The 20121-nt window shown below is 40.4% G+C and overlaps 2 protein-coding genes across 2 annotated transcripts; one reads left to right on the top strand and one right to left on the bottom strand.

Annotated features, from left to right (window-relative positions):
- Window positions 1-2054: 2054 nt before the first annotated feature.
- Window positions 2055-8641, top strand: LOC105032992 (uncharacterized). The gene is made up of 10 exons (XM_073252765.1): window positions 2055-2087; window positions 2678-3182; window positions 3330-3370; window positions 3993-4109; window positions 5824-5907; window positions 5994-6086; window positions 6168-6306; window positions 6830-6976; window positions 7075-7173; window positions 7338-8641. The coding sequence occupies exons 1-7, from the start codon at window positions 2055-2057 to the stop codon at window positions 6237-6239; spliced, it is 945 nt and encodes a 314-aa protein (XP_073108866.1). The 3' UTR covers window positions 6240-6306; window positions 6830-6976; window positions 7075-7173; window positions 7338-8641.
- Window positions 8642-12698: 4057 nt separating this feature from the next.
- Window positions 12699-13863, bottom strand: LOC140855814 (secreted RxLR effector protein 161-like). The gene is made up of 3 exons (XM_073252754.1): window positions 13720-13863; window positions 13526-13621; window positions 12699-13208 (listed from the first exon to the last, which is right to left on the bottom strand). The coding sequence occupies exons 1-3, from the start codon at window positions 13861-13863 to the stop codon at window positions 12699-12701; spliced, it is 750 nt and encodes a 249-aa protein (XP_073108855.1).
- Window positions 13864-20121: the final 6258 nt, after the last annotated feature.

The raw sequence follows: 20121 nt of genomic DNA, 5'->3' as shown, positions 1-20121 counted from the left end.
CCTGAGGTTGACTTACATTCATCTCTATTTCCTCTCCAATCCACCTCACAAAAACCTTTCAATCTCAAGTCTCCTCCATGAAAGCATAGGATGAGATCATAGGTAGCCTAGAGGTATCAAAAAATCCTTTTGACTGCTTGCCAATGAAGTGGACCTAGATTCCTCTGGTAACGACTTACTAGTCCTACTACAAAGCAAATGTCAAGGCATGTATACAGCATAGAATACATCAAACTCCCGACTGCACTTGTAGAAAGAACCCTTTTCATCAGCTTCTTTTCCTTATCAATCTTTGGACAATGATCAATGCTCAAGGTCACACAATAGGAGTATCAATGGGTTTGGAATTGTGCATATATATAGAATCATTCTAAAATTTTCTTAATATAAGTTTTTTGGGACAAATCTTAGAGCTTCTTTGAACAATCCCTAAGGATTTTCATTCCAAGCACATAATTCGCTTTGCCCATGTCCTTCATCTCAAAAGTAGAGGATAACCACTCTCTTGTAGTGTTAACCATCACCATGTTGCTCCTTGCTATGAGGATTCATCAACATACAGAGATAGAATCAAAATCTCTTTCTTTATTTTCTTGATATACGCACAGTGGTCCTCTTCTATCATGGATAGGCCAAATGAGGTTATAGCCTCATGAAATCTCAAGTATCTCTACCAAGATGATTGTTTGAGATCATAAATAGATCTTTTAAGATGACACACCTTATGTTCTTTTCCTCTAGAAATAAATCCAAGAGATTGATTCATGTAGATCTCTTCATCTAGTCCTCCATTAAGGAATACAGTCTTGATATTCATTTGGAACAACTCTAAGTCCAAATAGGCTACCATAGCTAGGATTAGATAAATTGAGGCAAATCTCACCACTAGAGAGAATGTCTCATCATAGTCTATATATTTTCTTTTGGGTATATCCTTTTGTTGCAAGACTAGTCTTAAATTTGTCAATCGATCCATGCGCCTTATGCTTAACCTTTAAAACACATTTGTTTCTAATGGTTTTGCACCCAGGTGAAAGATCAACTAACTCCCATACCTAGTTTCTCATCATGAAATCTATCTCATTCTGCATAGCTGCTATCCATTCTTTGGAGTTAGGTGAAGATAATGCTTCTTAATAAGAAGCTGGCTCATCAATATCCAATGGAGTGCATGCGAAGCTTTTCCCTTTTATCCCAAATTGATGTCGGAGAATGTTTCCACATCCACTTCTACATAACTAGACATCTTGAGAGTTACTTTTTGGTGGTGTGCTCCCAGTAGGTTGCACATCACTCCTACTATCTATAGCAATTTTTAGATCAAAACTAGATCCTATATTTTTGCTATCATTTGGAGTAATCTATTCTTGAAGCTCATAAAGCTCAAGATTCTTTTGAACTTCACCTATGCTTGGGAACTCTTTCTCTAGGAATTCTACATCACAGGACTCAATCTCAGTCATACCCCCATCGGGATGTTCATCATATATTACATACCCCTTTGATCTCTCAGGATACCTAATGAACACATGCTTATTAGCTTAAGGGCCAAGCTTGCCATATTTGTGAGATAGGTTGTGAACATATCTAGTCGATCCCCATGGGTGTAAATTTTTTAAGTTGGATTTTACGCCATTCCACAACTCATAAGGGGTCAAAGACATTGATTTACTTGGAACTTGATTAAGTATGTAGGTGGCAATTAAAAGTGCATCCCCTCCAGCAACTGATCGAAAGTTTGGCTTGTGCCATCACTGACTTAACTATATTTAGTAAAATACGATTCCTTCTTTTCACAACATCATTTTGCCGTAGTGTTTTTGGAATTGTAAGTTGCCTTCAAATTCTTTTTTCCTCATAGAGCTCTTTAAATTGCTCAGATAAATATTCGTGACCTCTATCAGTTCAAAGAGTTTTCAGTTTCCTCTCTTTTGATTCTCAACCTCCGCAATAATGCATTTGAAGAAATCTAATGCTTCATATCGGTGAGCAATCAAATATATATAACTGAAGCATGAATAATTATCTATGAATGTAAGAAAATAGGAGGCACCATGGCATACCTTAACATTCATGGGTCCACAAATGTCTGAATGGACTAGCTCTAAGGGATGAGTAGCCTTTTGAGCCTTACCAAAAGATTTTTTGGTAGCCTTCCCAATCAAATAAGATTTACAAATCGGAAGACTAACTTTAGTGAGAGACCCTAACAGGCCTTCTCTAGCTAATCTGATCATCCTTTTTTGATCTATATGGTCAAATCTTGCATGCTAGATCATTGCATCACAATCATCAATATAAACAGTAGTTAAAGCAGATGAAGAACAATAGCAATCCAAGTCTAATTTAAAAAATCCATCTATCAAATATTCATATTCAAACGCTACAATAAAATTTATTTTTAGTGATAATTAATTAAAGATAAAAATTTAGTAATAAATAAAAATAATTACCGTTAATATCTATTGTTTACCACCAATTCCTTGCTTTCCTTTCGTTTCGCGCATAGAAGAAAATTTCCCCCAGTCTGAGCCTGTGCACTCTTACTCCCTTTGCTTCCCTTCCGTTCGTCCTAACAGTGAAATCCTCGTACCCTAGCTGCTGCTCCGGTTGTCATTCGTCGCCGTCGCCGTTGCCATCAATTGTCTTGGCTCACTTTGCCTCATCCAAAGGTTAGCTTCTGCCTTCTCCTCCCTTTAATTCATGCATATATTTCTCTTTGAGTGCAGAAACTTCCACCGACATCACCTCCCTCCAGCGGCCAGCCAGTGTCGGCCGACCATTAGATCAAGTCGCGAAGGAAGATGTATCTTTCGTTCGTGTGAACGACACCACCACGTTCCACCACCCTGACCCTCTTTTAAAGGCAGAGCGTGATGGCCGGGAAAGCGAAGGAAAGAAAAACTGTGGTCGTCCAAGTTTTCTAGTTCTCACTCTTCCTCCCTCGGTGGAGTTACTATTAGCAGTCACCGGGGACCTAAAACCCACCACCCCGCCACCACCTCCTCTCCTCCTTCTCCTCCACCGGCGCCGGTGCTGGCGCTGCCTTCTTCCCTCTTCGTTTTCTGTTCCCTTCTTCCTTTCTCCAAACCCCCAAAACCCCCAGTCGAAACTAATCCCTTTGGAACCTATAACCCATCTAGAAATTCATCCTCTCCTTTTTGGAGTTAGGTTTGCTTCTGGTGAGAGCTTCCTTTCTTTTCCTTTTTAATTTGTTATCTGGTTCATTTTGGTATTGATTAGATTTCTCGGTTGAGCTACTAGCTTCGTGGAGCTCTTTTTCTGAAGTTTTCTTTTTTCTTTGTGGGTTTTGTTTGTTTTACATGTAGTTGGGGAGATTTTCCAAGGAAAGATGAGGCTGCCTAATCTTGTAAGTGGTTCTAACTCATCTCCATGCTTATGTTCCTTTCTGATTTCTAGTGTTCTAAATTATTCTTCAATTCATTTGTTTAATGTTCAGTAGTCTCTATTGTGATGTATAAATATTTATTTTTTGATGTCAATTTTTTCCTTTCTGCAAAAATTGGTTTTTGATTCTTTCTAGATAGGTAAGAGGATCTAAGTTCAGTAGTTCCGAGAGATTCTACAGCAAAATTATACATATTAATTACTAACTGATGAGCAGCAGCGAAATTATCACTTCATGTAATGCATCTGCAGCGACAAGATTGGATTTTAGGCATGTTGCATAATAGCATTGCAGGAGATCCAAGTGATTGGTAAGCTAATATTCTGTTTTTGTTTAGTACTGAAAACAAAACAAATGAGCAAATCATTTTTTGGTGCATATTATTAGTGTTCAATTTATTTCTTGTAACATCATCTTATCTAACTGCTGGATATATGAAAATATTGTTTTTGTTTGACTGCGAACTTAAGTTGAGAAATTATCCTGCAATAATCTCTAGTTTGTGACTACACATTTCGTGCGTGTGCTCCTTCTCTTTCCATTTGAGGTGGAGATGTCTTTCTCTGACTTATTTTTCCGACAGGGTTCTATACTCACAGATAGTGGAGACAAGAGAGCATATTTTTGCAGCTTTCTTCTTTTGGGTGCTGTCCTTGGTTTAGCCCACCTTGTTGGGACTCCCTTTTTTGTTAGTAACAAAGTATGGCTCGGTTTTGCACTTTTGTGGATTATCTATATTGTCAGTTTATGTGAATCCAATAGTTTTATATCATCTCTGCATAGAAAAGTGTTTTGATTGCCCATATATTTTTATGTTGTATTCTGCATTACATTTCCATTCTTAAATATTGAAACGGTCTTCTATCATGAATTTCTGTTAACAATTTGTTTCTGAAAGGAAAACATGGTTAATTACTTCATTATCTGACTCAAAATGTTTGCCAGATTATGATGTCAGTTTACCATGTATACTTAACTTTAATTCTCAAAAGTCATAATCTTACTACTTCAAACTATTTTCTGGTGAATGATATTTTGTGTCTCAGAATACTTGAGTCATGTATCCATCACCTTTATTTATGCACCAAGGCATTGCCTACATCAACATATTGAAATTCTGTAACAGCCTAAGTTTGTATTGCATAAAGGTGATGCCTGCAGAGTGCAAAGTTAAATTCTGAAACACTGATTACTACACTCAAACAGGCATGTAGGCCCCAAAGAAATGGACATAGATGTGAAAACAATGGAGTTAATTTGTTGGTAACAGGGTGCAGAAATCATTGTTTCATAGATGGGTTCTTGAAACATTTCTCTACCTACAAATATAACCATTCAATTATTAGACCAACACAAACGAGGTGCATTTCTGACTTTTCAGTGTATTGTCAAGTAAATAGCTGGTGATAGTGATATCTTATGTGGCATAATTTTGATGTTGATCATGAAAGAAAATTTCTTAAAGATACTGAGACATAGTGTGCCTTCTGGATGTACTATTCAGCATGTTGCAACCAGTTAACCTGGCAAAAACTTGAATGATTACCACCTAGCTACTTGTATAATCATTGTATGATCAATAAGTAAATTAAAAATGAAACCCAACTAAAAAATCATATACATGGTTCATGAGCACTAGGACACAGTTCCATTGATACTGACAAAATGATGCTTGGTTTGATTTATACTCTTCTCATGGATATGCTTATATATGCGAAAGAAAACAAGACCACTGTCCAAATTTTATTAGTTTAAACCTAAATGTTTGTCCTAGAAATATGGCAGGACTTTGCAACTTGATGGCCATATTTTCATATGATGTTTGCCTCGTAGTTTTCTGAGAGATTGATAATGATGTGGAAGCATGATGTGTGGTGCAGAAATTAACTAGTTGTTGAAAGGACACCCTTCAGAACACATGTTAGCAGCTTAAGCTGATATACCAATTGAAACAAGTCAATGGGATATGTCAGAGGAAATTTGCATTGTTGATATTTGCTTAGAATCAAAACCATCACTTTTGAGAGAAAGCATGTAAAACTGAAGAACATCTGGAACAGCCCTACAGACCAAAGAAATATTTCTTTGTACAACTTCTCCGATTGGCCTTCTCCACAATCTTTAACCATAAGGAGCCTTGATGGTATAAATCACTATTACTGTAGTGCTTTTCGTAACATTTTCCTTTAATATCATTTTTTTTTATAAAAAAGGTAAAACTTTTATACATATACATTTGATTGTCAGTAATAAAAATACGTTGATAAAGGGAGTTTAAGCCCTTGCTATTGCCATAACATGATTTTTTTTTCCTAAATTTTTAATATCGATGGCCTTATATTGGGTGTAATATCAGATTGTGCTTAATTGTATCATTTTTTTCATAAATGCTCTCATTAAAATGTTTAAACCAGCATGTAGCAAAGGCATCTAAGAGCTTGTTGGCCATGGCAGTTGGAATAAAACAAAAAACAGTTGTGGATCAAATTGTTGAGAAGGTATAATCCCTTTGAATGCCTTTTGTCTTCTTCTTAGCATGTCAATAGTCCATTTATGGATAATTGTTTGGTCTGTTGTGTTTCAGTTTTTCTCCAACAATTTCACTATAATGCTTTTCCATTATGATGATGTGGTGGATGAGTGGAGAGACTTACAATGGAGTGATAGTGCCTTACATGTCTCTGCAATCAATCAAACAAAATGGTATGTCTACTTCACTCAGTTATTTGCAAGTCTTAATTGAGCTTTTGCTTTTCAGGTATCTAAACCATGTTTAATATCATATTACATGGAAGATGGTTTGCCAAGCTTTTCTTATATCCAGATGTAGTTGCTGAGTACAATTATATATTCCTTTGGGACGAAGATCTTGGAGTAGAGCATTTTCATCCTGGACGGTATGAGCTGTCATGTAATAAGTGTATAGGAAGTATGTCTTGATTCATGACTGTCAATTTATTTTAGATCTGAATCAAGTGATATATGAGACTTCTTAACATTTTTTAAGCATGATCTTTTCCTTTAATTTATTTCTTGTCATCCTTCCTCTTTTTTTGCACTTACTTTAATGAAACATTGTTTATTCTATTTCTGACAACTACTTTCTGTTGGTTTTGCTTTCAATTTTGAGAAATTACTTTTTTGCATTTTGGGCAGTTGGTTGTGATAAATCAAAATCTCCAATTGGAAAACTTGTATATTGTTTCTTCATCTTGCCTACAATGCTAGTTTTTGACCATTTCTGGTTTATGATTCCTTTTGTTTGAATTCTTCGTATTCATGTGTTTTTTCTTCTTTGTAATTTATGTAAATATAGAATAGTAGTTTTCTTCCTTGTTTGATCCTTTTATTGGGTGTGAAACCATAATATCAAGCTGAGGACATGTCAATTTTTTTTCAAGTTTTGTACTTGAATTTCAGCTATTAAAGAAGCATATTTGACTTCTACGGTTATATATCAATGACTGAGAGGGAAGGGTTAGAGATATCACAACCTACATTGGATGTTGCTAAATCAGAGGTGCATCATCAAATCATTGCACGTGGGAGGAAAGGAGATGTGTACAGGTCCGGTCTTAGTAATTATTAGGAGCTGTTCATTTTCACTGTTGGCTTATACTTTTGTTTTCAATAAATCACTTTATGTTACTGATGCCTATTTTCAGTCATTTTACTAATGCCTAATGCTCATTGGAATACACAATGGATTCATGGACAACACAACACCATTCTTTTCCCTTTCGTATCTCAACCTCCAAGTCTAGGTAAAGCATTGTATTTTACAAGTTCAGGTACCGCATCAGTTGCTACATATATTTTCATTCATTAATTTATGCTTTTCCTTTTTGTGAGCCTTTATGTGTGCTTGATATTGCCCATCTAATTAAAGAAAACATGAATCTTTATGACTGCCTTCTGTACTCGGCAGATGTCTCGGTGTCCTGAAAATGAGTTGCTGTTAGATATCCTGGACATCATTGGAAGCAAAGGAGGAATTTGCAGTTGAAATCCCTGTAAAAATGTTTTCTGCTTATTTAACTTGTGCAATTTGCAAATCATCTGAAATGATTTACTAAGTTTCAGACATTTTATCCTAAATACACATAAATGCAATAGTGGGATTGATGCATGTACCTGCACATGCCATTAATATGTGATGTGAGCACATTTTACATCTACTGAGGTAATCTTTTTTTTGAAGTATATACTTACTAACATTTAAAAACAATGGTGATAAGCTAAATTGATTGTATAAGTTGATGCATGGAGAGGAGAGGCTTATCCTAGTGAAACCAATCTTTGTTCCCACTTGACCTTGTTGGAAGATGAACTCTTTGGAAATTTAGGAATATGAACAGCTGGGTTGAAGTAGAATTCTTGATACCGAGATGACTCCAAGTGCATTGAAAATGTTTGTATTGATTGCACTTATTAGATTATACATTGGTTTTGATGTTAATGCATATCATGAACCACTCTATGAGATTAGCCATCTTTAATGTGTTTGTGCCACTAAAGTTGCTTGCAATTGCTGATACACGATTTGCATCAATTTTAGTGATGCTAAAAAGGTTCAAACTCATAAAGCATGCTTTGCAATCTATGGTTATTAGTCATGAGTGGAACTCATAAAGCATGCTTTGCAATCTATGCTTTGCAAACACCTGCCGAATTCATTATGTTATTGTTGGGTAGATTTTTATGATCAATTCAATAGCCAACGTACCAGTTTTCCATATTATGTAGTGTTATCTGTTGCATATATTTCTCATCATATTGCTGATATATTTTTCTCACTGCTTGTAGAAAGAAAATCTGGTTTCTTATTACTTTTATGCTTGACCATGATACAGGCAGTCTCAGTTGATTGGAGTAGATGGGGTTTGTTATTATGTATTGTTGGTTTTCTTAAGTTTCATCTACTGCTTAACAGGCTTCAAATTGGATCGTGGGAGGTCTTTCAGTGCTTCAGGATCCAAAATATCTTTCAGTTCTTTCTAACTGTTAGTGTTCCTTGTATGTCTATTTATTGAAAAGAGTGGCAAGGCACTGTTAGCTTTTACCCCTCTAATATTTTTGTAACTTCATATTCATCCCTCTTATTTGTTGTTTGTGTAGGGAGGCAGATCGCCTGCCACCTCTCACTCTTCTTTATGCCTTGTTTTGGAGTTATATTTTGGTGGATCATATCTCTATCTGTAATTTTGAGATCTTGTATTATCTTTATTTTAATCGAGCTTTGTTACTCTTTCTACCAAAAAAAAATTGTATAGCATATAAGTATATGGTTTAAAGTAACTCTTTCATGGTAATACTGATTATCGTAAAATATAGTATTATGATTTTAGCCGTAATTGTAGTAGTTACAAAAGGTTAGATTTAGAGGCAATACTCACAGATTTGCCGATTTAAGGTTAGATTTAGAGGCATAAACATTTGCCGGTTTAAGATTTGAAATTTTTTTTTCTGCGATTAAAATTGTCACAATATATGTTGTAACCATTGGTTGGCTCATGGCATTAACAATTGTGGACTTAAAATTTGAATTTTTTTTTTTTTGATGATTATAATTGTCGCAATAGATGTTCCAACCCTCGTCTGCTCAATGTCCTATTACGGTAAAAATAAATGCCACAAAAATGTGTCATTAAAAGCTCTGATCTTTCTTGGCAATTAAAAAGATCTTTATCGACACTGCCATTAATCGTCGATAAAATTTTTTTCAATGTTATTTTAGGTGATGGAATGTTTTTTTGCTGGTAAATCATTTAGCGGTGATTATAATCGTCGTTAAAGGCAAAAAAAACTGCCGCTAAAGTTTATTTCCGTTATAGTGAAACAATTTTTCATCAAAAAAAAATCTAATCCGGCTAAAATGAAAAGAAAAATCAAATCCTAGTAAAGCTCAAACTGAACAGAGATTACATCGAATTTCAGATGCATACAACACGTTATATAGAAATAGTGTGCACCCATCGTACTCTTGAGCTGATACTAACCAACTCCAAGAACTTCTCCTTTCGCACCATTTCCAAAGGTGATATATTATGATTTTGTTAGAATCTGATAATAACCTATGAACCCAACTCTATGTTTGACTACATGTTTGGGTGCTCCTGAGTTTACAATTCAATCAAGGAGAGCATGAGCATCTAATGCATGTGAGGAAACAAACAACTGAAAAGAGTTGGATGAAGAGAGTACCTTCTTCGACTTAATACAATCATGAGCGAAGTGACCTTTCTTCTTATAGTTATAGTATTGCAACTTGGATATATTTTTCTTTCCACGATTGCTCTTGCCTTTAGCAATTCTGCTTTCTTTGGGTCTTGTATTCTTGCCTCCATTAGTTTGGTTCTTTGCTTCTTTGTTTTTGCCTTTATTTTTGCAATTAGACCTCAAAGGCCCACGTCTTCCAGATTGGGTGGGAAGAACAATAGCACGGTTCACTTCCAAGCATTCTATCTCTAGCTCAAGATGACATGATATGTCATTAAAAATTTTTATGTTTTCACTGTGCATCATCAAGACCTTCATTTGGTCCCACTCAGGGTTTGGCAAGGAATGAATAATAGCAAGCACCTGTTGCTTATCATGGAGCTCATTCCCAGCAGCTCTAAGATCTCAAATCAAGGCACCCATAACATGAAGATGCTTGGCCATGGAGTGTTTTAGGTCTTTAATATACTGCTAAAATTTCAGATTCAAAGCACAAAGCCTTGTAGCTGAAGTTTGCCCAAAATTGGTTTCACATTTCTTGGGATGTGAGGTAATTTTCAAATTTGCCAATAAGATCATTACGCGTGCTACTTAACATAGTAAAACATGCACATCAATCTTTCTTGACCCAATTTTCATAGGCTTCTCTATCACGGCGATGTTGGATAGTATTGCCTTCCTCAGGTTGGACTATGGTAGTGGATAATGTCTCCAAGACATCTTGTTCATTAAGCAAGTATTGAAATTTTCTTTTCCAAATATCATAATTTTTTTCTTCAAGTTTTTTCTCTTTTGTCAAGTTAGCGACAATGTTCTTAGAGGCCATGATTCACTACATTTATTAAATAAGGAGGGACATTAGTCACATATTGTTTCTAAAAATAATAATTTAGAATTTTATATCTTTTTTCACATCACAAGATCGAAAATGTTGCTAAGCTAATAATCATCTCCTATGATGTGATTCAGAATATTAAATTCTAACTTATTATTATCAATTTATAAGGAACCAATCCCTTTTTAATCTTATCCACAATGTGATGAACCAATATATACATATGAACTCTGTGGTGGTGTTAATTATACATCATGCTAAGATAGTCCTAAAGAGTATTGACAACAGGCTAAACACATTCTCTTACAAGGCCTTAATAATAATACATTTTCTTTAGTACGTTACATCAAGAATAGCCCTACTACAATTGATCTAGAAAATATAATAAACTATGAGAATGCCGCCTTTGCCAATACAATTTAAAGATTATCTGGGTAAAATATCCATAAAATAAACATGTGTATAATAACACCAATAATAATCCCCATTAATTTTTATCATAAAACACAGAACAATATATATAATTACCTAGGAAATAAATAAATAAATAAATTATTTAATTATTTATTTTGTTCTTAAACTATTCAGAAACAGATTCTATATAAACTTAAATCTGGATTTCAACCATACAGAGAGGTAGAATATTAACAAATATGTTTTATATAAATTTTTGGCCCTAGACGACATGGCACGCACCCCCACACGCATGAATGGCTTCTGATTTTATGAAAAATTTTAATTTTTTTTTAAAATAAAATATCCAGAGGTCAAAATTTTATAATAAATCACATAGCCAAACCCAAGATCTGCATTGGAATCCTGGTGTGGTTCATGCTGTTGTTCCACTGGAAGTAGTTGTAAGTGGCACTAAGCAACACTTGGATCTTGGAAGCGGAAACTGATCCGTACTTTCTTTTCTATGACCCCAAAAATTTCAACAATAGTGACCTCCCACCAGCTCCTGCATGAATGAGATTTTATATCCATTTTTGGAACATGGCTCTGTGCTGCTTAAAGGTCACAGTCCAGCATGTCTTGGAGCATTTGTGGAGGTCATAGTGCTGGAGTCGTAATAAATCATTCATAGAGCAAAGCTCTAAAGTTTGAACTATTGACATATGACATAATGATAAGTCTTTTTTTTTTACAATAATATATCGTTGGAAAGCCCTTTTAATGTACTTTCATAATATAAATTTTATTTATAAAAATAGATTTATTATAGATCAAAAATTGACCTAAAAGATAAAAAAAATCCAGACTACTTACACATAGTAATTGAATAATAAGGAACAAATCCATAAAAATTGGATCTTGATCTTTGAAAAATAAAAAGAACAGATCTATATTATTTTTCACAAAAAATGGATCCACTGGGCAATCATATATAATGAAAAATATGCATAATATATTAAAACATGCATAACATATTATAGGCGAAAGCAAGCAAAGAGGCTCTGATACCAATATAGAAAAATAGAGGAAATAAACCTCTTCTATGTAGAAAAATAATGGAAATATTATCTATATGGATTTGTATAACAAAAATCCACAATTCAGATGTGATACGCTTGCTTTACGAACCCTCGTTGATCTTCTAACTAAAGAAGAGAATGTACGTATAGCAATGAAGGACACACACATTGTATTTGATATTGGTTCAAATATATAAAAATACAAGGAGAGATTAATGCCTAAAATCAATGAATTGAATTCTAATGATAGTTAACTATTCTAGAGTATAGAATCAATTAAAAAAGAGAGAGAAAGATTCCTTGTAGATTTTTTTGCTGTCATATTATGAGAGTGGCTGATTGCTCTCCTTAATATGCACTAATTTTCCTTTAATAGAAAGAAAAATCCTCTGCAGATTGTCGTGCTGCTATCATATTATGAGAGAGGCTGATTACTCTCTTTAATATGTGTTAAATTTTCTTTAATACGTCCCCACAAGATAGTATTTCTATTAGAGATACCTATCTTGGACAAAAGATAATGAAATCACTGACGTGAAAGAGATTTGGTCAAAAGGTCAACAAGTTGATCTTTGGAGGAGATGTACTTCACATAAAGAAGATTTGAGGTGACTTTGTCCCTCATAAAATGATAATCAATAGCAATATGCTTCATCTTAGAATGGAAAGCTGGATTGGCACACATATATATAGCACCAACATTATCACAGAAGATGGTAGGTGGATGAGATAGATGTATGCTAAGTTCACCAAGTAAGGATTAAACCCAAGTGACTTCTGCTGTAGTAGAGGCTATAGCTCTATATTCAGCCTTAGTGGATGATCGAGCAATAGATTTTTGTTTGCAAGATTGCCAAGCAATAGGGTTGCCATCAAAGTAGAAAATGTAAGCAGTGGTTGAACGATGATCATCATGATCACCAGCCCAATCAGCATCAGAGAAGGCAAGGAGTCGCCTATCAAAAGTGCATTTGAGATGAAGATCATAGGTTAAGATGTGTTTGAGGTAGCAGAGCACCCATTTGGTAGCATTCCAATGAAGTACAGTTGGTTTGTACATAAATTGAGCAAGTTTGTTGATAGTATAAGCAATTTCTAGGTGAGTGATGGAAAGATATTGAAGGCTGCCAATTAATTGTCTATAAGGTGTGGTGTCTATGCTCCTAGAACCATCATATAAAGTGAGAGTTTTAGAGGAAGAAAGTGGAGTGAAGACACCCTTGGCGCCGAGCATGTTAGTTTTCTCTAAGAAATCTTGAACATATTTTTGCTGAGATAAAGATAAACCTGATGTTGGAATGACTTAATCCCTAAAAAATAGCCAAGTTGTGTGGGATCTTTGAGAGAAAATTTGGCTCCAAGGGCTTTGACCAAATCATGTGATGCTATCGTGTTATTTCTTGTGAGCAAGAGATCATCAACGTACACAAGAAAGTAGATAATGATTTGTTGGCGTTGAAGAATAAAAAGAGAAGGGTCAAATTTTGACTGTGAGAACTCATAGCCAAGCAAAAAATTACTAAGAGTTGAATACCAAGCGTGTGGAGCTTGTTTGAGACCATAAAGTGCTTTCTTGAGTTGACATACATGAGAGGGGCGAGTTGCATCTATATAACTAGTAGGTTGATGCATGTAGATAGGAATATCTAAAACACCATGTAAGAATGCATTATTCACGTCCAGCTGATAAATTTGTCATTGCATAGTTAAAGTAATACAAAGCACAATTCAATTGGTGATAGGCTTAACAACTGAACTAAAAGTATCATGATAATCAAGACTAGGTTGTTGGTTATATCCTTTGGCAACAAGTCTTGCCTTGTAGCGAGGGATTCTACCATCAGGATGTCGTTTAATCCAAAATACTCATTTACAACCCACCACATTCTATTGAGGGTTAGGGGGAACAAGTGTCCAAGTGCCATTTTGGGCTAATGCATTGAACTCCTCACCTATGGTAGCATGCTAATGTTCATCCTTGAGGGCTTGTGTCCCACACGTAGGCTCAATGGGAGAGGGTGGTGGGTGTTTGGTAGTGAGATGGAGCTATTTAGATTTGAAGATATTATTTTTGGAGTGGGTACCCATGGGATATGAGTTGAGGGAAGGTTGGATTGGTGGAGAAGGAGTGGGTGGTGAGGGAGTAAGGGAAGTGCTTAAGAAATTTTATGGGGATGGGGTAGAGATTGAAGTGGTGGTGGGTGCAGATGATAAGGAGGAGCAGTTGGAAGGGTGAGAGATATACCTTGATGGTGGAGGAATAAGAAAGTGAGGTGGTTGAGCACCCGAGTCATGTGTAGGCTGCAACGCATGGGGGTTTATCTCCTTAGGAAGTAGCACAGCAAGGCTTGAACCTGAAAAAATTTGTTCATTGAAGATGACATGATGTGACATAGTTTATTTGTGGAGGAGTCATAACACAAGTACGCACTTTGGTTGGTAGAATATCCTACAAAAATGCACTGTTTAGACTTAAAACTAAGCTTGTGTTTGTTATAAGGATGGAGCCATGGATAGCACACAGCCAAAGTCCTTAGTTTGGCATAATTTGGCGATCGATGAAAATGTTTGGTAGGGAGATTGAAGGCTAAGTGCAGGAATGGGAAGATGGTTAATGAGGTAGATAGTGGTTTGAAAAGCATAGGTCCAAAGATTGAGAGGTAAAGAAGCTTGGTGAAGAAGTGTGAGTCCAGTTTCACAGATGTTTCTATGATGGCATTCAGACATGCCATTGTGTTGGGGTGTATGCGGAGGTGTCTTCAAGTGTGAGATGCCATGAAGATTTAAAAAATTACATATTTTTTCATACTCTCCACCACCATCAGAGTATAGAGAAGTGATTTTGTAGTTAAAGTAGTTCTCCACAAGCCGTTTAAAATGTAACAAAATGGAAAACACATCAGATTTCTTTTTCATGGGATAGAACTAAATATACTTGGTAAAATGATCAATGAAAATAACATAATAATGAAAACCATCAAGAGAAGGAATGGGAGTTGGACCCCAACATCACTATAAATAAGATCTAAAGGATAGCAACTAGATAAACTAGAAGTCCCAAAAGGTATTTTTTGACTTTTATTACACGAGCAGGAAATACAAAAGAAACTAGAAGAAAAAGATGCAGAATGTAAAGAGCTTAAACGAAGAACATGAGTGAGTATCTGGTGCGAAGGGTGGCCTAATCGCTTGTGCTAGTCTGCAAAAGAAGCCCGAGTAGTGGAAAAAGCAACATGAGAAGAAGGTGACATGCTGACACTTGTAGAGAGTTCATACACATCATTTTTGTTCTGTTTGCGAGCTAAGATCGCCCCCATGTGAAGATCCTTCACAATAAAATAAAATAAGAGAAAAAGAATTCAATGGATACCAGATTAGTTTTACAGAGATAAGATTCTTTTGAATTGTAGAAACACACAAGATATTTTGAAGGGAGAAAGAGATGGTAGGTGTAGTGAGAGAGATAGAGCTAGTGTGTGTGATTGGCAAACTTGTACCATTGCCAATAATGATTTCATCAGACCCTTCATAGTCCGAATGAATGCTTAAGTTTTGAGATTAGAAGTGACATGGTTGGAGGCACAAGAGTCCATGTGCCAAGTCGGAGGAGAGGGTTGGGCAGCAGTGTAATTAACCATAGGCTGAGTTTCAAAATACTTCTTCCCTCGTCTGCATGTTTTTGCACTATGGTCTGGAATTTGATAGATTTGGCATATGTTCTTAGGTTTAGATAAAGAGGAATAGTTTTGATAGAACCTTTGATTTCCTTGAGGAGGAGAAAGTTGCTGCTGCGGAGGATGATTGCATTGAGGTGGACGATTGGATGAACCTTTATGGTTCCCTCGCTTGGTGTAGTTTGCCATAGGCACAACAATGTCAGAAGTTGGTGACATGTACTTGAGAGAGGCTTCAAACTCAGTTAGCTTGTTATAGAGTTCTTCAAAAAAAAATAGGAGAGTCACGAGCATGGATAGCAGCTGAAATTTTCTTAAACTTAGAGCCCAAACCATTTAAGATATGTAGCACTAAATCATCTTCATCAATGGAACAGTTGATTAGTCCAAGTTCATCAGTGATCAACTTCATTGTATGCAAGTAATCACCAATAGCTCGATCACCTTTGGTGGTGGTTAGCAAAAAGATGAGCAGCTTTTGTCCAGGCCTCACATGCAGTGCTGGAGGATGAGATGAGGGTGACAATAGACTCATGAACAGATACAATATTAGCATGAAGTAGAAGTTGGTTTTGACAATACCAATGCATGTAGTGTTCATTTTAGACGGTTTTGCCATTAGTAGTGATAGTTTTATGGGGTAGAAAAATAGCAGGATCGATGTATGACATAAGATCGTACCTGTTGGTGCAAAAATCTGCCTGCGCCGGAGAAGCTGGAATTGAGGAAGCCACGGTCGGCGCCGGGACCTGCAAGGGAAGTCTAAACCAGAGGTGGGGTTGCTCCGGCAAGACCCTCCGACGCTCAAGTCAGTTCTCTGCCTCAACAAGAATGGAGTGTTCGAACGGAGAATTTAGCAGAGTTTTGAGATAAGGCAAAAGAGCTTAAAGAATAACGTATCTGAGTCCCCCCCTTTTATAGGCGGGGGAGGCAACGGACTGACGGCGACGGGTGTAACCGCCTGGTAGTGGGCCGTCCACGGTCAGGGGAATTGATTGCGAAAGATAATGGAGCAGACACGTGGGCATCACCTCGACTCGCCATGTGGAATCCGTTATGAGGGGTGGGGCGGCGTCCGTCGTCAGGAGAATCGCATGGTATCCGTCGCAGGGGGTGGAGCAGGTTCGTGGCCGTTACTGTGGCCTGCCAGGGGGATAATGGAGCTGTGCGGAGTCCGCTACAGGAAGTGGAGCAGGGCGGCTATGGCAGCTGCGGCTTGTCAGGGAATGATGATACTACGTGGAGTCTGCCACAGGAGGTGGAGCAGGGTCGCGGCCGTTTTGAGGGCCTGTCAGGGGGCGTGGATCTGTCGATTGAAGCTCGGCAATGGTCGAAACCGTCGTCGGTGGAGCCCGGCTCCCGTAGGAGTCCGGGCGGAGCTGCACTGCAAACAAAGTCAAGGGTGAAGTCCGGCTCTGATAGGAGTCCGGATTGAGCTTACCAGCAATTGATATTGGGAGCGGAGCCCGGCTCCCGTAGGAGTCCGGGCAGAGCTGTTTTGATGTTGGCGGCGGAGCCCGGCTCCCGTAGGAGTCCGGGCGAAGTTGCACTTGCTGATGTCGGTGGAGCCCGGCTCCCGTAGGAGTCTGGGCGGAGCTGCGCTGATGTCGTCGGCGGAGCCCGGCTCCCATAGGAGTCCGGTCAGAGCTGCGCTGCAAACAAAGTCAAGGGTGAAGTCCGGCTCTGATAGGAGTCCGGATTGGGCTTACCAGCAATTGATATTGGGAGCGGAGCCCGGCTCCCGTAGGAGTCCGGGCAGAGCTATTTTGATGTTGGCGGCGGAGCCCGGCTCCCGTAAGAGTCCGGGCGAAGCTGCACTTGCTGATGTCGGTGGAGCCCGGCTCCCGTAGGAGTCTGGGCGGAGCTGCGCTGATGTCGTCGGTGGAGCCCGGCTCCCGTAGGAGTCCGGGCGGAGCTGCGCTGCAAACAAAGTCAAGGGTGAAGTCCGGCTCTGATAGGAGTCCGGATTGGGCTTACCAGCAATTGATATTGGGAGCGGAGCCCGGCTCCCGTAGGAGTCCGGGCAGAGCTGTTTTGATGTTGGCGGCGGAGCCCGGCTCCCGTAGGAGTCCGGGCGAAGCTGCACTTGCTGATGTCGGTGGAGCCCGGCTCCCGTAGGAGTCTGGGCGGAGCTGCGCTGATGTCGTCGGCGGAGCCCGGCTCCCGTAGGAGTCCGGTCGGAGCTGCGCTGCAAACAAAGTCAAGGGTGAAGTCCGGCTCTGATAGGAGTCCGGATTGGGCTTACCAGCAATTGATATTGGGAGCGGAGCCTGGCTCCCGTAGGAGTCCGGGCAGAGCTGTTTTGATGTTGGCGGCGGAGCCCGGCTCCCGTAAGAATCCGGGCGGAGCTGCACTTGCTGATGTCGGTGGAGCCCGGCTCTTGTAGGAGTCTGGGCGGAGCTGCGCTGATGTCGTCGGCGGAGCCCGGCTCCCGTAGGAGTCCGGGCAGAGCTGCGCTGCAAACAAAGTCAAGGGTGAAGTCCGGCTCTGATAGGAGTCCGGATTGGGCTTACCAGCAATTGATATTGGGAGCGGTGCCCGGCTCCCGTAGGAGTCCGGGCAGAGCTGTTTTGATGTTGGCGGCGGAGCCCGGCTCCCGTAGGAGTCCGGGCGGAGCTGTACTTGCTGATGGCGGTGGAGCCCGGCTCCCGTAGGAGTCCGGGCGGAGCTGCGCTGATGTCGGTGGAGCCCGGCTCCCGTAGGAGTCTGGGCGGAGCTGCGCGGATGTCGTCGGCGGAGCCCGGCTCCCGTAGGAGTCCGGGCAGAGCTGCGCTGCAAACAAAGTCAAGGGTGAAGTCCGGCTCTGATAGGAATCCGGATTGGGCTTACCAGCAATTGATATTGGGAGCGGTGCCCGGCTCCCGTAGGAGTCCGGGCAGAGCTGTTTTGATGTTGGCGGCGGAGCCCGGCTCCCGTAGGAGTCCGGGCGGAGCTGCACTTGCTGATGGCGGTGGAGCCCGGCTCCCGTAGGAGTCCGGGCGGAGCTGCGCTGATGTTGTCGGCGGAGCCCGGCTCCCGTAGGAGTCCGGGCGGAGCTGCACTTGCTGATGGTGGTTCCGCCGTGGGTTCCGGCTGTGGGTATTTTATACCCAACACCAGTCTCCCTACATCCGAGTTTTGAATTTCAAACGAAGAAAGTACACAGAAGTACAGCCGGAACCGTCCCTTCGAATTCCATGCCCTGCCGCTCCCAGATATTTTGGCATTAAATGAGCGCGTGCCGGAGTCTTTTCGAATTGGGGCGGTACGAGGGGATGCTTCGAAGACCCCGCAGGTACGCTGGCCTAGGTACGGCATAATTATGGCCCTGCCAACCGCCAGCCGCCTTCAGCCGTCTGCCACGGGGAGTGGGACACGTGTCGGATGCGGACTGGCCTGGGGGGATTCGAGATCATTATGGCGCCGGATCCCAGGGTCTATTTAAACCCGTCCTCCCCCCTTTCAGGCGTCCCACTCCGCTTCTGATTTCTTGCCGGCGTCTGTCATCCTCCCGAGAGTCTGCTCTAGCGAATGCCCTCTCGAGCCGTAGGCGCCTTCCGTTCCTCGCTCCCCAGGCCCCCAGAGCAAGATAGGTTAGTGCCCACCTTCTCCTTCTTAGGGTCCTCTCCTCCTTCCTCTTCTTTCGTGTCCTCTCCTGAGTTGACTTCCGACGTCCCCCTCCTTTCTCGGCTTACATTTCTACGGCCCTTTAGGTTCTCCCCCAAAATAAAATGTCTTCCGATTCTTCTGCCCCCGTAAGTTCTGGGAGTTCTTCTGCTTCAAACCCCCAGGCCCCTGTCTCTGCGGACGAACCCGCGTTTGGGGCAGGGTCTCGCCCGGTCTTCGCATCGGGCGCTATTCCTTGTTCGTCGACTCCGGACGAACTTCTCCTGATAAGGGCTCGGTACGGGGTCCCTTCAGAGTACGATCTGGAGCTTCCTGGCCCCTCCGACCGGGCCAGCGCTCCCCCTCCTGGTCGCTTCTGTTTGTACCAGGAGGCATTCCGTGCCGGACTCCGACTTCCGCTTCCAGCTTTTGTTGCCGCCTTCTTTCGTTTCTTAGATATTTTCCTCGCTTCTGTCGCCCCGAATTCCTTTAGGTTTTTGATAGGGTTTCTCTCCCTCTGCCACATAGCCGAGGTCCAGCCTTCCCTCTCCCTGTTCAGACATTTCTACACTTTCAAACGCCATCCTTCAGCGAAGGATTGGTGGTACTTCTCCCCACAGTTCGGTAAGAAGGGGTTGCTGAAGGGCGCCCCTTCTTCGATTCACAACTGGAAGGGGAAATTTCTCTTCATTTACTGCCCGACCCTGGAATTGGGCCTACCCCCTTGGGGGTCTCTGAGGGATTCCGTCCGTCGGGCTCCCGGCCTGGGAGAGGACGACCTTCAGGCCGCCCAGAAGCTCCTGAGTTACCCTGCTCCTTCCCTTCCAAATCTACTGAGGGAGCCGCTTCTCTTCAACATCGGCCTGAGCCCTCAAGATCCAGCAAGTATACATCTTTTCTTTTCTTGTCTTCTTCTTCCCTCTC

This window comes from Elaeis guineensis, chromosome 1 (genome assembly GCF_000442705.2).
Source record: "Elaeis guineensis isolate ETL-2024a chromosome 1, EG11, whole genome shotgun sequence".
Classification (NCBI taxonomy): Eukaryota; Viridiplantae; Streptophyta; class Magnoliopsida; order Arecales; family Arecaceae; genus Elaeis; species Elaeis guineensis.
The sequence above is the reverse complement of the archived record's forward strand: the minus strand, read 5'-3'. Positions and strand labels throughout refer to the sequence as shown.

Coding starts and splice junctions, on each gene's coding strand:
- LOC140855814 (XM_073252754.1), bottom strand. CDS start 13,863: ATGGCACTTGGACACTTGTTCCCCCTAACCCTCAATAGAATGTGGTGG. Junction 13,622..13,719: donor AGGATATAACCAACAACCTA/GTCTTGATTATC, acceptor CAAATTTATCAG/CTGGACGTGAATAATGCATT. Junction 13,209..13,525: donor ATGCAACTCGCCCCTCTCAT/GTATGTCAACTC, acceptor TCTTTATCTCAG/CAAAAATATGTTCAAGATTT.
- LOC105032992 (XM_073252765.1), top strand. CDS start 2,055: ATGGCATACCTTAACATTCATGGGTCCACAAAT. Junction 2,088..2,677: donor ACATTCATGGGTCCACAAAT/GTCTGAATGGAC, acceptor TCCAAAGGTTAG/CTTCTGCCTTCTCCTCCCTT. Junction 4,110..5,823: donor CCTTTTTTGTTAGTAACAAA/GTATGGCTCGGT, acceptor TGTTTAAACCAG/CATGTAGCAAAGGCATCTAA.